Source organism: Centroberyx gerrardi, chromosome 15, assembly GCF_048128805.1.
Source record: "Centroberyx gerrardi isolate f3 chromosome 15, fCenGer3.hap1.cur.20231027, whole genome shotgun sequence".
NCBI lineage: Eukaryota > Metazoa > Chordata > Actinopteri > Beryciformes > Berycidae > Centroberyx > Centroberyx gerrardi.
Window position 1 is genome coordinate 7,552,148 of NC_136011.1, and position 23,699 is coordinate 7,575,846.

A 23,699-nucleotide genomic window follows, 5' to 3' on the forward strand; every position below is an offset into this window, starting at 1 on the left:
GAATGACAGTACATGAAGAAGCGGAACAACCATGTGACCTGTTGTTATAGATAACTGGGATGGTGAAAAAAGGAAGAGAGTTCTGAGTGTCTTGCTGTCATGATAAAAGCTGTGAAGTGGATAAGGTTAAAAATCATAGTCCCTTTCCTGTTTAAATGCAAACCATTCATCCTAAATTTGTTCCGTTTAGTCCAGAAAGAGTCAAAGTGGCTGATAAAACTATGACCTGTTGCTGTGCAAAAAATCTCTGGTTGGTGGTTGTCGCAGCTGTCTCTGTAGACCGAGAGGTTAGGTGGGAGAAGTTGGCTAGTGGTCACCGCACTCGGGCCTCTTCCAATTCTAAGTCACTCAAAACAGACAATACAACCAATGCAGACACAGGCGGAACCATGTCTGCCACAGGCGGAACTTATGACTACACTGTCTTGGACAGTAATGTTGACATTCTGTAAAGAAACATGTTTACATATTACTGGACTACTGTTATTTTAGGGGCACAATAATCTCGTTTGGATGGGGTCGGGGTAGGAGGTATGGGTGGGGGATGGGGAATTGTCCCCTGATTCCCCCCTGTGGCAGACAAAAAAAGCAAGATTTTTGGCATGCAGTACAACTGTACAATAGAATTAGAGAGAACTTTGAGGAAGGATAGAAATGGTCATTTATGCTGCCAAAATAGCTATAAATTATATAAACTGGGGAAGACCCTCAACAACAACATAACAACAACAACATAATGAGAGGCTTTCAAATCTCCAACCTGAATGTTACATTATTGTATTCAGTTTGCAGGGTTGGAGGTTAGGATATGAGGATTGCTCACAGACTGAATGCATAATAGGCTACGCCTGTGTTTGTGGCGTGTTTAATTTGCAGCGAATTTACAGAGGAAGTACTAATTTCTATTGAGTTGTGGGGCTGTAATGACTCTGATGCGGCCCGGAACCTTTCTGTAGGCGCCTCAGCCCAGACGGACTGTTTTGGCCGTCACACCAGAGAGCTGTCAAACGACAGAAGTGCCTCCCTGCCTATCCGCAGTAAGGTCTCTAACATTGTTAATGTTACATATTTTAGCAAGAACATGTTTATGTAACTCATTGACGTGATTATGTATCACTGAAAGAAAACAAAATGAATGTATTTTAACCGTATAACTTTGGGGAATAACTTTGTTTACTCGTTAGCTTAATGGTTTAGCGACCTAGCAAGAGGACATTGAACTGAGGCAAACACACATGTAGCTTGACAACCTGTCATTTGTGTGTATGTGTCGTGATTTAACACTGGGTCTTTGGTAGTGAAGATGCTGCATGCTTGTAACAGGCTGTCACTGGATTTCCCTGTGTGTGAATGGCTTTATAGAGCTCCCTGTGTCAAACTGCTGGCTAGCATACTCGCTAAGTGATTAGTGTGTTTATCCAATTATCTAACCAGTTAGCTAGCTAACTGGCCATTGGCCAGCCAGGCTTAAGGCTAGTTCCGTGTAAACAGTAACCATGCTGCAGATAAATGACAGTCAGTTGTAGATTCACTTCGAGCAATGTTCCTACTAGCTTGCAACTCCGAACAAAATGTTAACTTAAGTCTTCATCCAAAGTTCATTGGCATGTTACCTTCACCATAACATTTGCTCTCTATTGGGCTTTAAAGCAATGGAGGCTGCTGACTCAAAAGATTGAGGACAGGGCTCAGTAAATTGTGGAGTGAAAGGATATGGCTATTAAGTCAACTCTATGAGGGGACATGGAGCAAACATATGACATAATGATCAACATAATGATCACTGATACTAAGTTCACTTTTTTACCTTCCTAAGTTCACTGCCTTCTTGGATATGCCCTTATGGGGATGAGGACAGGGAATTCTAGAGTTTCACTAGAATCATCAATCATTAAATCTAAATGATGTGTTATATGTTTTTGTGATATTGTTGGAGCTCTTAGTTTAATAACTTGAAGTAAGTAGGTAGATCAAAAAGTGTGATTACAAAATAGCAGGCTCCTTTTTCAGCTGTTGTATAAATTGTTAGTTATAGCTATTGCTGTCCTTTCTTTGCAGGCCTGTAGGATGGCCCAGGCAGACAGCAAGGTGCTGGTTCTGGGAGCGCTGGCTGGAGTGGCTGGAATCAGCTTGGCTGTGGTCTGGTATCAGGGCCTCAAGTCCAGACGAAGAGGCTCCTGGCCGGGGTTCTACGTCAACACTGGTAATGAACAGGCTGCCGGCGTCACGATGGTCGACGGCCCGGGCCTGCCCAGGGGCCAGGCTGAGGTGCTGGAGCGCCTCGAAGCCCTGATCCAGTGTGTGTCTGAGCTGAAGGACGAGATGAAGGCATTGAAGAACGCTCTACCGACGCTGCCGGACCAAGTGAGGGAGGAGCTGAGGGGGCGCGGTGGGGCGGAAGGAGCGGTCGGAGTGCGGCGAACCAGCCCTCTCCACAGGACCACGCCTACGCGAAGGAAGAGGGCTGCAGGCACCACTGCTGGGGCCAGAGCCGAGGGGCAGAGCTCAGAGGAGGCAGAGAGTGAGGGAGGGTGAGTACTCTTAAATCCCTCACTGGAGGAGCCCTTTAAAAACTTTCAACACTCCAATGAATTGATTACCATAATTGTATGGTAATCAATTCATTGATTGCTGCGGGCATGTTGTTGCTTTAAGCCAAAAGTCTAAATGGTAGTCTACATTTCTGATTTGTTCACACTAAAACAGGCCAGGCTCTAACCCCCCACTCTCCCTAGCTATCTTGTCAACAATATATGATTGAGTGCACAGCTGGCATAGTTCAGTACTATCCGATTTCCAAGCCATTACAAAGTGTTGGCAGATGAGGAAAGAATCATACTATTTTTCCTGTCACAGGGCAAGCTAGGCAAAGCTACTGCCAGTGATCTCTGTCAATATTTTGGATGGTTGCTCCCATGACAATTATTAGCTTGCCAGACTACCATGGGCTAAAAGTATCTCCATTACAGTTGTCATCTATCTGTAAGCTAATCATAGGCCTCCACTGTCCATACAATGTCATTAGCCTCCAACTGTTTAGTGGAAACCAGCCGTAGCTAATACAAACAGCAGTGTTTGTAGCTATTCTCCTCTGGTGTTTGCCACATGGCTTCTGAATAAATGCCTCACTCGCTACATCCATCTCATAGATAATAATTACACATTTTGATAATGAGGATGCATAATTTTGTCTTGCTCTGCTCTCCCCCAGTGAGGAAGAGGGGATCATTTTGAATATTTCTCCCAGTTCCTCCTTACTGCCCTAAAAGGCAGAGTCCCCAGTTGAGAAGGTGTGTGCAGCTTTCTGCCAACTCTTGTGAAGTTCAAAGGGCACAGACTGTTTCTCTTTGATGCTTTAGCCCATTTACTACACGGCACGCATACCTTACATTAATTACTACCAACCATTTTCAAAGCACACTATACTTTTTTAGATCTTTCAATATTTTCTCGATATCGCTATTTTTTTTAAATTCAAACGTTCAGCTGATAAACCTACCTTAAAATTCTCTGCTGCTCCGGCTAACATTCGTGCCCAGGTTTAGAAGTCATGGATGTTTGAATTTAGTTTGTATAGCAATCATTTCTTCAGGGGCTATTTTCTGGTGCAGATGTACATTCTGTTGTGTGGGTTTGCAAGTGCAACAGAGAGGAATGGTGCAGACGCATACTATCGATAAATTGAAAAAACAAACTTCATACTTGGTAGTTAACCAGACTAACTATTATAACAGAGCTTCCCACCAGCATGTGAACGCACCAGAAGATGCGTAGACTTTTCACATCAATGTGGGCACTAAACTAAATTACCATGGAACGATAAAGTAACTGACGAAACCCGGGCGGGATGTTCACTGTAATGGATTACGTATCTCAAGCAAGTTTCAAGTCTCTGCAAGTTGAATTTCATACTGTACTGAAATGAAAGGAAGTGAATGGCTGCCTGGAAGGTAGGAAAAAAGCATTCAGACATCTAAAAAAGTATGGTATGCTTAGGAAAATGGTCAGTAGTAATGTAAAGTATGCAGAATTGTAATAAATGGGCTAAATCATGCAAAATCACCATTATGGTCCAATCTGTATGGAAATAACTCCAATACATGCACAATAGAGATATACTGTGATAGAACAAGTAGCAAAATGGCATACACTGTAAGTTAATTTACCATTTAACAATCTTACTTGATCAGTATCTGAAGCCAAAGTCTTATGCCCATCCTACTTTACCAGTTAAACTTGCTTGCTTATTTTATGTGGCTAAATTAGAGCTGTGTACCTATGCCTCAGGTGTTGGAGAGAGTGGAACAGGAATCTAGCACCACATGCCCAGTCATCCACCTCCATCCACAGCCAAATACCTTGATCACACGCCAGCCTAGAATAACATAAACAACAGATGTCTTTCTTTTGAATGGACTGCCACTTATATCTCATCTTGTAAAAACAAATATCAACAGTTAAATGATGATCATTAAGCCAAAAGGCTTTACATTTTTCAACAGTCAGGCGGACTTAAGCTTTTCTTGGACATGAATGAGATATGTTCTCAACACGCATCTCAGAAATTGTATCAAATTGGAACAAATCAAATAACGTTGAGTTTGAATATCTTAGCACATGGCCGCAGGAGATCCATGCTAGGATCTGGGTGGCCGTTTAGTCCATCACACTAACAGTTGACATGGATTGATTTTACCTATGCTTCTTCTCTGTAGGACTATAACACTGAGCACTACCTGCATTGGCATCCTGGCAGTTTTGAGGTGTATAATGGGCCTCAGATCAGAGCTGTATGGCTCCTCCCCATTGTTGCTCCAGATTATTATCCTGGCAATGATTTGTCAATTGCCTCGGAGCGATTTTTTACAACTACAACAAAGCAAAGTAGGCCAACTGAACATCCAGTGCACTCGGGATAATTAATCAGTGTTGTGTTTTGCTGTCTGTGTTTTCGAAGAAACACGTTCTGCACGTAGGTAGAGTTCAGTACTGTATTTTTCTTCAGCAGTTTACAATCCAAGGTCTATTGTTACGGGGTTTTCAAGATACCACAGTTTTATGCTAAGACGACTCAGATGCAACCAAATACTTCCATTCAGCAACATAACACGTATTGGTAACAAAACAAAACAAACAAATTACAAACATCCATCTAAGATGTCACTTTTTTTGCAACTTGTGCATTAGTATCTAGAGAGGAAGAAAAGGCTTTTTTTCTGAGGCTGTAACTACATCTCATTTTCAGAAGATGTACCTTTTTGCACGAGGTGTTGAAGGTGAATTTTCAGATAAACTAAAAATAATGTCGAGAGATGCTGAAAAATGGTCTAAGGCAATGACCTGTCAAATCGAGAATGACATAGGACCGATGTATGAAAAGTGCTGGTGTCACCCATTAAGTATCTCAGTTATTGTAAGAGTTTGGCACTGGAAGTAAGAAAGGGAATACCGTACCAGGTGAGTGGTCTTTCATTAGGCTTGAACTACTGTATATGATGATGAACAGGGTCATTTCAGGTCATCCTACCTCTTCCTATGTAAACATCACCCTCCCCTTTGGTTAGAGAGGCAGACAGAGGTGTAAAGACTGCCCTCTAGCAGATGTGGATCCCGGGTTTTGAGTGACAGTCGTTGGCCCCATCAAATGCTCTTAATTACAGCCCAGGTTATTATGATTTAAAAGAAATCACATCACGCACACACCTCCCGTAATTAAAGAGCCTCTCCCGCCGCTCTGTTATTTGTATTAGCAGAGGGTGTGGGGTTAGAGGGAATGGTGCAGTGAAGAAATTCCAGCCCCTTAGGGAATGCCTGGCGTTCACCCAGAGGAACCAGTTACACCCCTAATCCTCACATCCATTTAAAGGGCTCTTCATGTCTGTTTGGGCTGTCTTGGAACTGTTTGGAATCATAGCATAATATCTCCGCACAATATCCCATAAGAACCAAGATGCTAAGGGTTGGGCAATACTCGTTGCTCAGTTCTATCATTGCTCGTTTGTTGAAATCTAAAGCCTTAAGAATACAGTCAAGATTAGCAAGATTAGTAAATATTTTGCTTTGTGCAAAATCAGGTTTGCAAACATTTAATTCAATATTTTACACCATAAAAATACATGTAGAATTCATCTTTAAATGTCCTAGTATCAGCAGCTGAGACAGTAAATCAGAGTGAAAAAAATATCTTCAATCCAATAATTCAATAAATTTATGTAAGCAAAGCCATTAATGGGTCAAACAAGTTCCAACAGGGGGCATCACGTAAGTATGGATAGGGCCTCTTAACAACTTCCACAGCAAGCTCTGCTGTAGCATGACACATGCATCATGTAAACCATGAATAGGTGAAAGCCTATTTATCAGGATGTTTTTTTTTACAGTTATTTTTTTTTTTTTTTACAGTTTTATCATGACACTTATCTCTCTGGAGCTGATTGCTTGTGCAAGCTTCATGCATGTTTTTCTAACCCTTGTGTTAAAATGCACTGTATAGCTCTAGTACAGATAATTGCAGTTGATTCATAAAAATATCTAAGTCATCATCTTTTCTAAACCAGCTTTGTCTGGTGTGTTTGTAGAGATATTCCAACTGTGACCAGTGTTGGCATACTTGCTGATTAGACAGTCTTGCTCAAGCCTGAGTCTGTGTAGGACGGCATGTTACTTCTCTGAAGTGGTGCTCATAAATGACAAAAAGTCAGTATGACATAATGTCAAAATTATGGAGTAGGGCAGAGTCAGTCAGAACAATGAACATGTCGACCTCGCCACCGAAAGGTTGAAAGTGTCAATTGTTTACTCCATTCACTCCCCATGTGTCATAACGGCTTCCTCAGAGCTACCTCTCTACAAGTAAGGAGACCCATCAATCACATTGACTGTGTGCCAAGCTGTCAGAAGCCTCATTTAAAAGTGTCTTGTAGGAACTTGTAATTCCTCCAACAGTTCCCACTGCAGTTTATTCACATCACGTCGCTGTAGCTCAAGGACATTATAACTTCTTTTTACCTTCTCCAAAAAAATTGCATTTATGACATTGGATAGTTGTTGATTTAAGCAGAGCAGTTTTGTTTAGTGACGGGCATGCCTGATCAACACACACAGAAATGTTTATAAAGAGAAAAAGGAACTCATTGTCTGCTTTGTGATTAAAAGCTTTAGCCTAACTGTTCTATGACGTCATGGTAGGTGTTGTTGAGTATCCAAGACATTCACATTAACAGTCTCAAGTTCCTACTTCCAGGAAAGGCATTTAGGCCAAACCAACATATTTACTTTACTTCAGTTTTTGAAAGCATAGAATGTATCTGCTGCACACAAACCTTGTCTTCTAAACAGGCTCGGCTGTCTGATGTGTCCCCAGTCACTCTGACCGGTCTCTGACCTATATATGTCATGTACCACTCTGACCACCCACAGCTCCCATTCATTTCCCTTTTAGTTACCCAGGCATACCTTGCTAGGCTCCAAGGGCCGTGATTGCAAAAGGCTTTCACGCATAAATTTCGGGATTCATGAAAAGTTGATCTTGCTACCAGTATCAGTGATTTTCTCCCATTTTCTGTGATAAATTAAAAGTGAAACCTAATTTCTGTTATTATCCAAGGTATAAACACGTCATATTTTTTTTATATGATTGCACAATGTCATTTGTCTGAATGAGGCTCCAGGCTCTTCTGCAGCTGACCATCACAGACATCTTGTAGATCTGCACATCTGCACTATTCGACATCACAACAGCAAGCAAACCGTTTAGTTTCATGTTTTGCATTTGCAACGGAGTGTAAAATGTTAAACAAAATTCTACGCATGAATAATATGAACAGCAGAGTGTGCTTTGTCAGTTGGATTTCTTCATCTTCCCGTCCTTTCCCGTATTCTGCAGAAAAACAGGTTTTTCCCCGCTCATCATTTCATCATTGCTTAAAGGGGTGAACCTTTCTTTAGTTTCACTCAGTTTTCTTTCATCACCCTTTTCTTTTTGCTTTCATTTCTTGAGGTGCATTCACATTTCTCTAACAAGTGCAGGTGTCCCCCCGCCCCTCCCTCCCTCCCTCCCTCCCTCCCTCCTCCTTGTGATTGTATTCATTTGAGAAGTATTTCTTGCCTAATTGCCTTTTGGCAAATTTCATTACAAGCCAAAGCTTCCTTTGTACACAAATAAAATCTTTGTGCAGAAGCGATATCTGGGGGCAAAACCTCAGTCTCCAAACTCACTCTCCCTGATATTTTAGAGCGACAGGACAAATCGGTTACAGTATCCTTTCACAAACCTGCTTCTCTAGTGAAGAAAAAAGCTGCCAGTTACTGTTGCCCAGTATCAACAAAAACAAACTAGTGTGAAGGTGCGAACATGCAGTATGACTTATTGTCATTGTAATTTACTCACAATGTCACAACATGTCTGTCACCTTATTGGTCATCCTTTGCTTTGTTTTTCTGCATGCCATTACTTATCACAACAAACAGGGGGCATACTTGGCACCTGTTGGTTTCATGATGCTAAAGATGGTAGAAACTCAGTGATGTCACTGCATGGGTGGTTCAGCAGCTGATCTGTGGGAAAGATGAGAATTAGCAGGTGTCTTTTAGAGACTCAGCCCCAGTCCACCCTTTGGGCATCTGGAGAATCAATATCTCTGCTCTCTCTCCAGTCAGCCATTGTTGTCGAGCTGGCTTTCATTGGCTCTGTCACAGCGTTACACAGACTGAATAAGCTGGGCTGAATGCTCCGAGGCCCAGTGATGTTGGGATGGTAACTCTTCATCAGGTTTGTTTTGAACAGTGTAACCGTGGAGACTGCCATTGCTAAGCTCCCTTGAAAGACTCTCTCATTCCCCCCAGGTTCTGTTTATTGAATGGCCGACCTCCCCTAGTGGGCACACAGCCTGTTGAAAAAGATGGTTAGAGCCTGTTGCCAATGTTAGCTATTGTATAGCGTATGTTGTTGACAAAGTGTCACAAGGTTGGACGCAACCTCAGGTGCTAGGTACATATCTACAGTATGTTAAGGGTTGCTAGGTACAACTTATTATCAAAGTCGATTCTCAGACTGGGTTTCGTCCTTAATCTTCACTTAGCGTTAGTATGGCAATGTTATTGGAATGTTTTATTTATGATGTGTGTCCTCAGAGTTAGATATAAAGTTAATGTACTAGTGGCTCAAAGTTGTGAAAGACCAGCAGTATCAAGCTATTACTTAAATCTGCACCATGAGTATATTGTCAGAAGGTTTAGGTTATTTCCCCTTTCCTCCCCACCAAGTCGAAAGAATAGAAAACATACGTTCTCTGCCTTCAGCCTTTCTCTTCTACCCCAAATTAGAGTTATACTCTGCAGATAATCCAAGACCTCCACTGTCATGTGTGATGTGCACCATATTCTCTGCACTGGCCTCTCCTTGAGCATTAACTGACCTGACTAATAGCAATATTTTCTATGTTGTTAAACTCATAAATGTTTTTTGTGCTCCCACTGCTGCATGTCATCTTCTGTGTTGGACTTCCCATATGCATTACAAGATTTAGCAGACTGATGACACCGAATGCTGTTAATGAATTACTGTATATGTTGCCCATGGTTGTACGGTAGAGTAGAGAAATCTTTATTATCCCCGAGGGGCAATTTGTCTTGCAGCAAGCAGATTAAACACATACATAATAACATACATGCATAAAATTACTATGCATGAGAATATGTATGTGTTTTTCTGTACTGGCCTTGCAGACTGAATTTCCCTCCAGATAATAATGGCATTGCATCTTATCCTTGTACTGTAAGACATTTGACGGCCTGGTGATATATGGTCTTAGTCACAGTGTTGAAATGGCAGTGCTAGGCTTGGACTTAGACTTGTTTGTTCTTTCAGAGCTATGTACTGTTAGTAACATTTGAAGGATGATGATGGTACATGCACACAGACATACATACACAGTAATACAAATAGATCCTTAGCTTTTTTTTTCTTTCAACTCAAGTGATTCATGAGCCGTGGAATGGCGTGACAGGAATGCGCTGATCACTCAGTCCTCTGCTGTCTCTCTCACCAACTCCATTGAGTAAATAACCGCAGGGAGGGAGAGAGAGAGACAGAGAGAAGAGAAAACGGACTGCTGAATGAATGAAAGGACAAACAAATGAATGAATTAGTAAATGAATGAATGACGGAACTCGAATAACATGACAGTCTTGCCATAGTTAGCCAAAGGCCAGGCCTTCCCTGTGTGAGGCGGTGCTCTGCAGAATGTGGTGCAGACAGACAAAGAGGGAGACCACAACAAATAAATGGCCATTAGTCATACAAAAGCACACCCATTCAGATTTTTAAGCTGGGTTGTATTGGCCAATAAATGGTTTGAGCCCTGCCTGCAGGTTTTAGGGTTTACTTTGGGGTCACTGCGTAGAGAGGGGATTATGAACCTGGGATCATAAAAAGGGCTTTGGTGTACTATCCAAAAAAGTGGGTAGTATGAAAACAAATGACCAGCAAAATAAAAATAATCCAAGTCTAAATCCTTTTATGGATTAGATTGATTGTCCCTTTCTTACCAAGCCACTGGATGTGGATGAGGTACAGTCTGATGGCCCACACAGTGCTCACTCTGTATCACTGAGTTGCCTCTGTGTGGAATCTTCCTTCCAAGAAAACTGACTTTAAAACAACAAGCAGGGGGAGTCTTTGAGCTAACAGGCCAGGCCTGCCGGCCACACACACATGGGAGGAGAGATTGACAGCTGTAATCTCCACAGAAAGCATTTCTACTACTGGGTGTGCCTCCATGAAACTCACTTTAGTTGGCTTTAAAAATGAAGGGAAAGAATAGGCCTGTAGCAATGACATTTACAGTTTTGCTTTGATGCTTAAAATGTCTACCTTTGCTTCTAGACAACTTATTCTACTGTGCTCTTCATCTTCTTTGTTAACAATTTTTGTATTTTCAAATGCTGTAGAATCGGTTTGGTGGTACCAGACGAGGTGATGGTTGGTAAAAGATGAATTCCTCCTTCATCTCACCATGCTGTTGCAGTGTCATTTGTTTTGTAGCCTGTGTCAGCCGTGTTGCATTTTTCTTAGCAGTTCTTTTTTCTCGACTGGAGCACATCTCTGCAGCTCACATGCCCTCATATTACTCCTGTAATCACAGCACTCTGTGCTGAAGGTGTGTGTTGAGGGGTGGAGTCTGGATGGAGCCTCCGGCACAAGGCACCTGTTGGGTCCATAGTGTTTCTGTCTGTTGCCCGCTCTGACACATCCCACCAGAACCATGGCTTGCAGACCAAAATATTCCCTTAACCGCCAATGACGCACATGCAGCTGCTGCCAACACTTAATAGAGGCTTTTCATATTTTCACCCTTCTCTATGTCTTTCATTTCTACCTATGCCATTAATATAGTTATTTTTTTTACTGCTCCTTCTTAAGTGTTAGCTTAGGGTGTTTGGTGTTACTTACGGTAGTTGAAAGGGGACCATAAAACGTCTAATGCAAGTGTTGCGTGCCTCACCCTGACAAACAAGTCTCCCTGTGTTCAGTGGAAAAGCCTTCAGGTATCCATGTTAAGACGTCAGGAGTTTCTTAACAGCCAGTATTTATAAACAATTAAGTGACCCACTTGTGTAAACAAACCTGTAGCCGTTTGCGTGTAAACATGCAGTGAATTTTGATCCATTATCATCAACATCTGGCAGAGAAAGGGCCTTAAAAAAATACTCGTTAAGACTTGATTTTAATTGATCCTAGTCATCATCAGAGAAATTCCTCAGCTAAGATGTTTTTATTCCGCCTCACAAGTAGAAGATGGTTTTGCATTGAGTTACTGGGACACCGGCCATGTTCTTGTAATCCAGGAGAATCTGTTTATTGATGCTCACCAAGGCCAAGTTGTACATCTCGCTGAGGGCAGAATGGAGACAATCACACTTGTTGATCTGAGCCACCCAACTGTTCTGTTGATCTTTTTCCAGCATCTGTAAACTTAAATTCCATATGCTGACAGCGAACTGAAGCTTTACTTTTTGTTTTGCTAACCAATAGCCCCCTGTGCTTGTTTGTGTTTTCAGGTATATGACCGCACTGACAGACTCTGAGGAAGAAGAGCCAAATGATGCAGGTCAGAGGGGGGAGGAAGAGCCTGTGGACCAGCTAACTGTCCTTCTTGAGACGATTGACACTTTGCATCACGGCACTGAAACCGACAAGAGAGAAAGCCTCAACACCCTGCTGGAGAAGAGAGAGGAGGTGTGTTGAATTGGGTGTGAACCACCTTCATGGATTAGGTTTATATCCATTATTATTGTCTGTAACCCTGAAGCTAATTACAAAATCGTATGTCTAACCACCTTGATCAACCTCTCTATCTTTTGTCATAGTTTGGACAGAACTCTACATTTCTATGGCGATTAATCCGGGCTTACTGTGATGTTCATGACATCAGCTCCAGCCTGGAGGAAAAGAAGACCAACGCAGAGACTGGTAAGCTATCATAATTTTCTATTAAACCTTGTTATATACCTCATTTACCGTGCTTCCCACTGGGTGCAAGGTGATGTAAGGTCATAAATACAGCTGTGATACTGGCTGAACCCTGAATATCACTGTCTCAAGCACAGAGAACTCGTAGTAGCGCTGGCATACTGAATCAAGTGCTGAATGACATCTGGAAAACCCAAGTCCGCATCAGTCTCTATTCCTGTAATGACCTCAGTCAGGTGGTTTGAGTTCTGGGCCAACAGAGAATTGGCAGAAATGATATTTGGCGAGCTTTGGCAACTTATAAATTAAGTTGTCTGTGGTAACAGCCTGTGATGGACCAGTGATGATTAAATGCTTTTAGTTTTATTGGCATTGTCCAAATGAATCAATACTCATAAATCGAGTTACCCATATAGTTAATATTTAATTGTAATACTGACTTGAGGTATTACTTCTTGATACAGTATATCTGCTGTACAATGACAGTGCTGATGGTAAAAGAGAAACATTGTTAGAGCAGCTTCCATAAAAGTCATAGTTGTTTTACCTCTTTGAACATGAATAATGTTCAAGCAAACTATGATTGTTGGTACTTAAATATGCTTAAAAATGGACAGAAGACGTACAAATTTCTAGTTAAGTTAGCACATTCACTTTTTGGTAGGCCACTGCACTTAGCACTAGTCGATGCATAATCATTATTCAGAATGCCTATTCAAAATGAATAGGATTGCACTCAACAAAGATAACATCTTTTGTGTTTTATTCAATTCCATGGTGGACAAACCATTTTTAGGGTGTTAGGGTTTCATTTTTTTCAGATCCTTCCTGGCGTTTACGCAGTTATCTCCCACAGGCCTTTTAAAAGCAGAGCACAATAACTTACTCTGCTTGTCTTGTGTTACACCCCAACAGCATGTAGATCATAATGTCTTTTTTCTTAAACAGAGGCTGTTGTGTGATCGCACTGAAGTTCAGACTGGATTGACCTGTTTCTCTGTAATCCTTCCTCATTAATGTGCCTCTAATCAGTGCTGGCCAGGTGCTTTCCGTAAAGATACCATTGTCAAAGGGTTTGACAGGGTTATAGACATGGTTATTTAAAGTAACAGGACATCAGATTCAACATTCATTCAGGTATTAATAGAGCAAGTGGAATGAGACAGTCGCCACTGAGTGATGAAGGATTTAAAACCGAGCTCTTCCTGGATTGCATTTCATATCACTTTTGTTTTTATTGCTGTAATCCAGTGCCTAGTGGCGTTTCTTGATTTATATAGCTGTTGTTATGTTTTCTCAGTCAACACACCCCTTGATTCTGCTAATCCATACTCTCTTCTTTTGTCATGTGAACAAGAATGTCCTGGATGGACTGTGTGTGTTGAGTTTGTGTTTCAGTGCGGCATCATTGTCTGTGGTCTGTCCTTTGTTTCCCCTCAGGGAAGAAAGTTGGAGAGGAGGCCGTGACGCTGAACCCTTCGTGTGCTGATAGTCATCAGTGGTAGGTATACGTTCTTCCATTCATTCATCCTCTCTCCATTTACAACCTAGTATCCTGCTGGTGCACCTCCATCAGACCTGTGAACTACTAGATTATGTGTAGTCTTTTTTTAAGACTGCAGTTATAATGGAAACAATAGTTCAATAGATATAAAAGGCCAAATACACAAGAAACGTCTGATTGAATCCCTAGCAAAGTCGCTGAAGAATTCCTATGAATTGCTAGTCAATTTCCTTTATTAATGGCATTCATTTTCACAATTGGGTGCAGAGATTGCTGCAAAAAACACAACGCTTTGTGACACAGTTAAGGGTTCATGGCATGTCTTTATTGAGTGGGCCCACTTACCTTATGTGAATTACTCATGGTTGAATTCTTATCCAGCCAACTTTTTTAGTAAATACTAAAGCTATGAGACAGTATGCAATATACAGCAGGTATTTTCCCCAGATGAGAGGTTTTGGGGGAGCCTCTAGTTTTGAGTGACGTCTCGGCCTGGAGCAGCTGTCCCTGGATCTGTGACTCGGCCCTTTCTTCGGGCAGTTCAGCAAATTCACCGTAAAGTGAATCAAAAGGAGCCTCTCAGAAAGCCTCCCCTGATTGATTGTCAGTACCACAGGGGTAGAAGAGAGAGTGATTTTGATGTGTGTATATTAGCTTGCGCTTGGCTTGAGCTGGGCCTCACTGTTGGGACCGAAACAAATAATAATAATAATAATAATACATTAGACTTGTATAGCGCTTTTCTAGGTACTCAAAGACGCTTCACATACAGGGTAAAATCATTTAATAGAAAATTTATAATAATAAAAAGAAATAAAAGACAAGAATAAAAGTAGGTAGTTAAAAACTAGAGGAATCGAGAGATGGAGGGAAGGGAGAGGAGGTTAACAGGTGAAAGCGAGCTTGAAGAGGTGAGTTTTGAGGGCCTGTTTGAAAGAAGGCAGGGTGTTAGCCTGTCGGATGTGGATGGGGAGGGCGTTCCAGAGGGAGGGTGCAGCAACTGAAAAGGCCCTGTCGCCCCAGGTCCGGAGCTTGGTCCTGGTGGTCTTGAGAGTGGTTGCGTCCGCGGACCTGAGGCATCGGGTAGGGGTGTGGCGGGGGATGAGGTCGGAGAGGTATGGAGGGGCCAGGTTGTGTATGGCTTTGTAGGTGGTGAGTAGTATTTTAAAGTCAATCCTGTGTTTAACCGGGAGCCAGTGGAGGCTGTGAAGGACAGGGGTGATGTGATCTCGGCGGCGGGTGGAGGTGAGCAGGCGGGCAGCGGAGTTCTGGACGTATTGAAGTTTATTAAGGGTTTTGTTTGGTAAGCTGTAGAGGATGCTATTGCAGTAGTCGAGTCTGGAAGTTATGAGGGCATGGATGAGGGTTTCGGCAGCGGCAAAGGACAGGGAGGGCCGGAGGCGGGCAATGTTCCTGAGGTGGAAGAAGGCAGTTTTTGTGACCTGGTTGACATGGGGTAGAAATGAGAGGGTGGGGTCAAGGATGATTCCAAGGTTGCGGACCTGGGTGGAGGGGGTGACGATGGAGCCATTGATGTTGAGTGAGAAGGTCTGGGCGGAGCGGGTGAGGGAGTTTGGGCCGATGATGAGGATTTCAGATTTATTGCAGTTGAGTTTGAGAAAGTTTTGTTGCATCCATGATTTTATGTCTGCAAGGCAGGTGGTGAGGGTGGAGTGGGTGGTTGAGGTGATGGTTTTGGAGGAGAGGTAGAGTTGAGTGTCATTGGCGTAGCAGTGGAAACGGAGGCCATGGCGGCGGAGGATCTGTCCAAGAGGGAGGATGTACAGGATGAAGAGGAGGGGACCAAGCACTGAACCCTGGGGGACACCATGGGTGACTGGGGCGGTGGAGGATTTGCAGTTGTTTATGGAGATGTATTGATGTCTGTCAGAGAGATAAGAGGTAAGCCAGGAGAGGGCGGTGCCGGTTATGCCGAGGGAGTGTTGAAGGCGTGAGAGGAGGATGGAATGGTTGATAGTATCAAAGGCGGCGCTGAGGTCAAGGAGGATGAGGATGGTGAGGAAGCCAGAGTCAGCAGAGAGAAGTATGTCGTTGGTGATTTTCAGTAGTGCAGTTTCAGTGCTGTGTTTGGAGCAGAAGCCGGATTGGAAAGGTTCGTAGAGGTTATTGGAGTCTAGGTGGGATTTGATTTGAGCAGTGACAACTCGCTCAAGGATTTTGGACAGAAAGGGGAGGTTGGAGATGGGCCGGTAGTTGTTAGGGATGTCAGGGTCAAGACCAGGTTTTTTCAGTATGGGAGTGACAGCAGCGAGCTTGGGGGGGGGGGGGGGACAAGGCCAGTGGACAAGGAGGAGTTAATTATATTGGTGATGAGTGGGGAGAGTGAGGGGAGGCAGGCCTTGACTAGAAAGGAGGGGATAGGGTCGAGGGTACAGGTTGAGGACTTCATACTAGTGACTATGGAGGATAGGTCGGTTTCAGTGATTTCACTGAAGGATGTAAATGAGTGACTTGGAAGTAGTGGGGGGTCGGGTTGAAGGCCAGAGAGGGTGTTGAAGGAGGAGGCAGCCAGCTGGTTGTGTATTGTGTCAATTTTAGTTTGGAAGAATGATAGAAATGAGTTGCATTTGCTGGTGGTGAAGGAGTTAGAGATGGTGTCCATGGGTTTGAGGAGTTTGTTGATGGTGGAGAAAAGCAGTTTGGGGTTGTTGCAGCCAGATTGGATGATGGAGGAGTAGTGAGAGGAGCGTGCACTGTTGAGGGCATCTTTATATTGTTGTTGGTGAAGTTTGTAGGCATCCAAGTGGACAGTGAGACCGGTTCTTTTGGCACGTCGTTCCAGTTGACGGCCCTTGGCTTTGAGATGGTGAAGTTGATCGGTGTACCAGGGGGCGGAGTGTGTGAAGGAGACGGGTTTGGTTTTTATGGGGGCAATTTCATCAAGACAGGAGGAGAGTGCGTCATTGTATGTATTGACCAGGTCGATGGGGGAGACGTTCGGCGTGAGGGCAGAGTCGGAGATGATGTCGGCCAGGGTGGAGGAGAGAGAGGAGGGGTTGATGGACTTGAGGTTCCGGAATGTTATGGAGCGTTTCTGTTTGACAAGAGGGGTGGGGATGTCTATGTCCAGGGTGATAGCCAGATGGTCGGAGATGGTGAGGTCGGTGCTGGTTAGGTTGCTGATGGTGATGCCGGAGGTGCAGACCAGGTCCAGTGTGTGTCCTTTCCTGTGGGTGGGGAAATCTATGTGTTGGGTAATATTGAAATAGTGTAGAATGTCCAGGAGTTCCATTGTGGTTTTGCAGTTGGTAGAGTCGACATGGATGTTGAAGTCGCCTAGTAACAGAACAGATGGTGAAATGGCACAGAGCTGAGTTAGAAATTCAGACAGGTCAGAAGGGAATGCAGGGTTTGGCTTGGGGGGGCGATAAATGACAGCAGTGACCAGAGGTTTAGGACCAGGCAGTTTAAAAGCAAGGTGTTCAAATGAGGAGGGGGTGGGAATGGATATTGCAGTAGTGTTGATGGTTTGTCGATTCAGTGTCGCTATTCCGCCACCACGCCCGTGGTTAGGCTAAAACCGTTGTGCGATGCAAAGAAATCTAAAAAGAAAGGAAAACCTGGTAAGTGAATGAGTGGAACATTGTACAGCACATCCTAGCTGTATGCTTTGCAGACATACATGTTTGGGAGATAACAGTAGCTGGCCTCCCAGTATCTCCTTCCTGCAGACCCCCCTCCCCCCTCGGCTTGTCCACCTGATAGCATCACATCCCTTCCAGTTCCAGGAATGTAAACATGGCCTGGGCTCACTCAGATAGCCTGATGGCTACACTGGAATAACACACATGTGATTAATGGTCCCCTGTTATTGCAGTTGCTATTACTCTACGTTGGTGTTTGCTTCACACCATGAGTCGCACCGATTTAGTGCTCGGGTTCATCCTGGTGACTCTGCGGGCCATGGCATATACCAGTTGCTTTTGGCTTTTTGGGTCTGAATCCAACTCCTGACCTTTGTTTGACCTATTTCTCTCATCCATCTTGTCACTCTTTCCTATGATCTGTGCTGTTCCTCAGAAATGACTAAAAAATTATCTTTAAGTACATATCTGCTGCCTCTGTGTGATGCTGGTGGACATTACATAAAGGCTAATTCTCCCTCAGAGTGGGCAAGAGTATAGCAATTATTTGAGGGAAATTTTGCAGCTGTAGGTGATTCTAAGGCAGGAAATCAAGAGTCTCCGCTCCCTTGGCGCTTTTGATGAAAAAACCATACCTCCTCGGTTGCTTGGTGACTCAGGGAAAAATCCCCTTGCTTTTAATTAGTTGTGCAGAGTGGGCCTGATGGCATGGATCCTGTTTGCATTTGTGCAGGCCCCAGTGCTGCATTCCTCATCTGAAACACTGCTCATGTCAAAACTTGACTGCAGATCATACACTGAATCCATGGCTGGAGTAGAGCTGATGAAGATTGCAGCAGATTAAGGTCTGAGATTGGCCTGCAGTTGCTGGAGTTTGAAAACAACCGCTGACTCTGCGTAGGCTCCAGCTCACTAATAAAACGCTGTAATTCCCTTTTTATTTTGCATTAACTCATGTTCAAATCTTAGGTATGACAGTTGGTGAATTTCTCTATCCGAGATCGCTATACCTTACTATGAGTGCATACATTTTTAGTGTAGGTCTCTCTCTGGCAGCATTAGTCCCATGCTCTACTCATAGAGCTATACAGGAGATCTTTATGCTGTAGTCCAAATTTTGATTTTTTTTCTATATGTGGCTGCATTGGACCTGTATATACAGCATATGTAAACGGTGCACTTTTTTTTATAAAGCCTATGTTTGTATGTATAAGCTAATACTTTCCCTAGTGTGCGTATTTGTTACCATTCATTACATTCCCTAAGTGAGTGTCATGTGTAATTGATCTCCAGCATGTGGTTACTATCCTTACCCAGGTGTGGAGTTTTCTCATGGAAAACAGTCCAAGAGTGCCTGGTTGAGCCAGCGGTCCTGTTTGCTCTGCTCGTTAGGAAATAATTAGCATTAGCTCATGCACATACCGCAGCACTCGAGACGTCAAGTGAAAGAGAAGGCCGTGTTTGTTTAGTTAATTAAGAGCAACAGCTTAAAAAAGCTTAATGCTTAATCCTATATCCACTAATAGAATTTGTAAGATCCTTAAACTGATCAGAAACGCTGTCTAAGTTGAATGGACAGGGCGAAGTAGATAAAGCCGCACTTGGAGAAGGGAGGAGATGGAGACTGGGGACGGTGCCAGGCGGTGTTGCAAGGCAGTTTATGTCTGAGGTAACTGTTTACTTACTGTACCGGTGTCGTGAGAAAACTTGTCACCTGTTTTCCTGAATGCTGCTGAGCTCGTCACAAGTTTGGCAGATGTTGTTTAGATGCACTGCCAGTCAGTTTCTGCTCTGCCACAGAAACTGCTTGTGGAGAGTTCTTGACACAGCCAGTGTGAATACCTTACAGATCTTTATGTTACCATCTAGCCTAATGTAATATTAAAGTCTTGGCTGTATGAAAGCACGAAGTGGGTAAATGAATGTGATGTCCATCTACCAGTGATCACTTCTCAAGAGTTTACGCATACTTTCCCACTCAATGTCATGCACAAAAGCACAGCTCTGTACTTTTCCCAGGAGAGGCGGATGAGGACTCTTTTGAAGTCGCGTGTGTAGGGCGGCACTTGACTCCATCAAAAAGCGCCATTGAGTTGGATGCTATCAGTCTATCCACAGCACTCCACACTGTCACCCCCCCCTCAACTTTTGAACTCCTCCATGCATGTCAGCCTAGACGCCTGCACCTCTCTGCTCTCAGATGCCATTCTTCAAAAGCTCTCCAGTAGTGCTTAGCTATGGAACTTTCTAGTAAACCAAGTTACAAAAGAGAGCTGATGTGGAACGCAAGTAGTATATAATGTGTGTCTGTGTGTGTATAAATGTGAGTGTGTGTGTGTGTGTGTACGAAATCGCGTGCACACATGCATGAACAGGGTTGCGTGGGGTGCTTTCGTGACTGCGAGTGTGAAGCCTATTTGTATAATCTCAGCAGGCTGGCGGCCGGGAGACGTGATTGCATTCTTGTATCGCCGGCTTTGTTTATAGGTACGTTTTCATTGATCCCACCGTGTGAATTCAGCCCATGTAAATCCCTGACTATAGGGCCCCTCCGATGGTACAAAGGGCCGTGGATTAACCAGGGAGCCTGTGGCAGTGCCAGTCAGAAGAGGGGGGAGGTGGAGGGGGGAGGCGGGAGGGGGGGGCACTTTGACCTCTGGAACGACAACTTTAAAATTGAACACATGCCTTTGTTGCTGTGGTGAAAATTAGGGTCGTCCTGACAACATTGTACTCTGTTCCCTCATGCTTTTTCAGCAGCTATGGAAACACTGCGTGTGCTTTGACTTCAAACCTCACTGTGGGTGTTTAGAGGCACTAAATATGGTTCATCACTGTGGGAACACTTGACACACAGTTAAGGTTTTCACAGATCCAACTCCCACGCAAAAACAACTAAGCACAACAGTGCACTTCACTCACTCCCACACAATCTGTCACACAGGTTGTCCTCGAATTCCTCGAGTTCCTCCTCCTGTTTCTGTGCAAGTTTTAGCCTGGAGCGCTGCCTAGTCCTCTCTGCCTTTGAATGAGCTCTCTATGTTTGGATTTGAAGGCTGAAATCAATCTGCTGTTTCCGCCAAGCAGCTGACACTTAGGCCCTTTTGTTTTTGCCCAGTAGAGTGGGGGATTTCACTGAGCCACGATGAAAACGCGGACTAACCTTGCGCAATTATATGTTCCGTCTCTCTCGCTCTCATCTTCCCCTGTCATAAATGTTTTGTCCCCTCCCACCTTTCCTCCTCTCCTCGATATTTCCCCTCCGTGCTATAGACAGTCAAGAGAGATATTATTTCAACACAGAGAAGGAAAGAAAGGAAAGGCTAAACAACAGCAGGTAGGCCCCTGAGGCTAGACACACCTCTCCACACCTCCACATCCCATCTCCCCCACTCTCTTTTATTCCCTCCCACTCCTTCCTTCTCTCCACCTCCACCTCTCTCAATCTCTCTATATATAAAAAAAAAATAAACTTTACGTAAGAAATTTCCAGGAAAACATCACATGCTCTTTTTCGTGCATCACGGTGCAGAAATGCCGATCTTTACTTTTGTGTTTATTGTGAAATTATACTGCATGCAGGACACAAAGCACAGGATAGGGATGTACTTTAACATAATCACTGGATGTGTCCTTTTGCTAAATGAAAGCTTCCCCCAGTCTTTCTACATAGGGAAAGTCCAAATGGGGAGATGAGCCAACACCATTTATGCACTTGGCCAATCAGCTCAGCCACTGGCACTCCTGGGTCCACATACTTCTCATTAAGTGCTGCCAGAATTGCTACATGCTGAATAATGGTAGAGCTAGCCAATCAGAGGTAGGGGAAAATATGTCCTGCGGTAGCCTAGATGTTGAGCAATCTCTCCCACAGCCCTCACCTGTGAAATGCTTGATCTCAACCATGATTAGTACACCCTTCTGGTATGCCACTCTGGTCTCTCTCCTCACCTGACCTCCGATTAGATTTATTGCATTTAATCACATAATATATTTCAGAATGCAGGAATAAACGGAGGAATTATTGATTGGTTAGCATAACTTCTCAAGGAAAATAGGAGGTGGTTGAGCTCATTTCTTTATTATTGACTTGGACATATATCACATAGCATTGTGGGAGATGTGTACTAGATTAGTCTGTTCATCTGTAAGTAGAAATATTGCTGGACAGTGTACTGTATTACCTTCAGTTTCCAGAAGTGTCTATCCCAGCAGGTGGCCCATAGGTACTGAGTGGAGTCAATATTAGCAGTCTTGTTAAATGCCCAAACACCCCACCAGCTCTTCATGATGTTTGCCCAGTTTTCACTGATGGCGTTTGAGCCAGTGATGTTTAGATGATGAGTTCATTTAAGTTGTATCGCGCAGTCCGCCTGTGGAACCGCCGCACACAAGAGGCAACTCTCTCGTCCGGCGGAAGCTCAAAATAGGGTTGAATGCGGTGGCCGGGCGCAAACCAACAACGTCCTGGCTCGGTTTCCACACAGCAGGTAGTCAGCCATTGGTGGTGGATTTGCTCAAAGCCTTTACATCCAGCAGTATGTTTTCATTGGAAGCCAGGCGGCACAACTGCAGACAGATAGCATCTCTGCTCCTGTGATGTTTTAGAGCTCCTTACTCATCGAGCGCCAACCAGCGGTGGTATGGCCGCGCCCCGCACTGCCTTAAGAAAATAAACACAGATCTTTTCGGTTACAGTTAAACACAATTCACCCAGCTTTGTTTGCTTGGCAGACAATATTTAGGGCGCTTAAGAGTATGATGTGGTTAGTACTTGTTTTAACATTGTTAATTTTCCACGGTGCCCACAGTAAATCGAAGTCATGATCTTTAGCACAAAGTCATAGAGATTTATGTTCGCGTGCAGTTGCACACAATTACAACCACCTGAGCTACGATTTGTTTTGTTTTTTGTTTGTCTTGTGCCCTATGATCAGAAACGGGTTGGAACGATAACAGTTAATGTCAAATAGCTCAATTTCCTATCTGCCAAAGAGAAAGATCATACACCTTACATGATCTTAATATTGTAATTACCTGCTAATCATGTAATGCAATTTGCACTCTGGCACAACTCACTAAATAACCCCCCTTTTTTTCATTGTTTTCTCTTGGCGTTCAAATCCGTGTAGGCGTGCTGTGCCCGCTTCATTTGCCCTGATTAAAATCCAGGGAGAGAGAGACAGAGAGAGTGTAAGAGAGTGAGTACAGGAGCCCACCTCCAACTCATGCCCTGCTAAAAAATCCATTCACACATACCAGACACCTCAGTGCACACACACACACACACACATACAATTGCAGATTCCATCTACCATCAGCACCACCATGTCAGACGACACTGTCAGATGACCTTTGTGCCCGCCTTCATGTAAAAAAGTGTTTGTGTCGCGCTGTGGTGTTTGACACAGAGTACCAGCAGGATTAAAGCAGCCTTGCGGTGAAAAGTCTTTGATCACCTCTCTCCTCTCCTCTCCAAACCCTCAGCACCATGCCAGCTTACAGAACGCAAAGTAGAAACCGCTCTTTGTTTCTCCTCCTCCTCCTCCTGCTCACTGGTCCCAGTCGGTGTATTAATTAGGAGGCAGAGTGAGGGAATAGAGGTGAAGCAGCTTATCTCTACTGATGTTGTCTAATGAGGAGTCTCGCTAAGGAAGGTTGAGTGTTGCTGGCTTTTCGGTGCCCCCTGGGTTGGCTGGTAGCTAGTGACCCAGAGAATGGGTGGTGTGACCGGAAGGTGCTGCCCAACCCCCTCCCTCCTCCGCCCAAAGCTCCACTACCTGACTCCTGTATCGGAGTCAGCAATCAGTAGGGCTGCATGCCCATCTGTATCATTCTGATTTTTAGTACGGATATTGATTCCAACTTGGAAAAATGCTCAAAGTGTTGGATTCTTCCAGTTGGATCACAGGTTTTCAACCAGCCTAAGGGTATTTTTATATAGAAAATCAATTGAGAATGATTAGATATTATTTTGAAAAACAAATAAAACGTACAAATGTTACACTGAAAATCATTTATTGTCTTCTGTAGTGAAATCTCAATCAACAAAGAAATGCATTGGAATAAGCATTGATTTAGAACTGATATTGAAATTGAAGGCTTGGAACTGCTGTCC

The 23,699-nt window shown here is 43.7% G+C and overlaps 1 protein-coding gene across 2 annotated transcripts in view; it reads left to right on the plus strand.

Moving 5' to 3' along the window:
• Positions 1-995: 995 nt before the first annotated feature.
• rmdn2 (regulator of microtubule dynamics 2) overlaps positions 996-23,699 on the plus strand; it is a 30,443-nt gene continuing 7,739 nt past the window's right edge. The window contains exons 1-5 of one of the 2 annotated variants that reach the window (XM_071913290.2): positions 996-1,042; positions 2,059-2,531; positions 12,061-12,238; positions 12,370-12,472; positions 13,913-13,973. In XM_071913290.2, coding sequence (XP_071769391.1) covers positions 2,068-2,531; positions 12,061-12,238; positions 12,370-12,472; positions 13,913-13,973 — 806 coding nt within the window. In that variant the 5' untranslated portion in view covers positions 996-1,042; positions 2,059-2,067. The remainder of the gene's footprint in view (positions 1,043-2,058; positions 2,532-12,060; positions 12,239-12,369; positions 12,473-13,912; positions 13,974-23,699) is intronic. The other variant, XM_071913291.2, reaches the window with a different exon arrangement.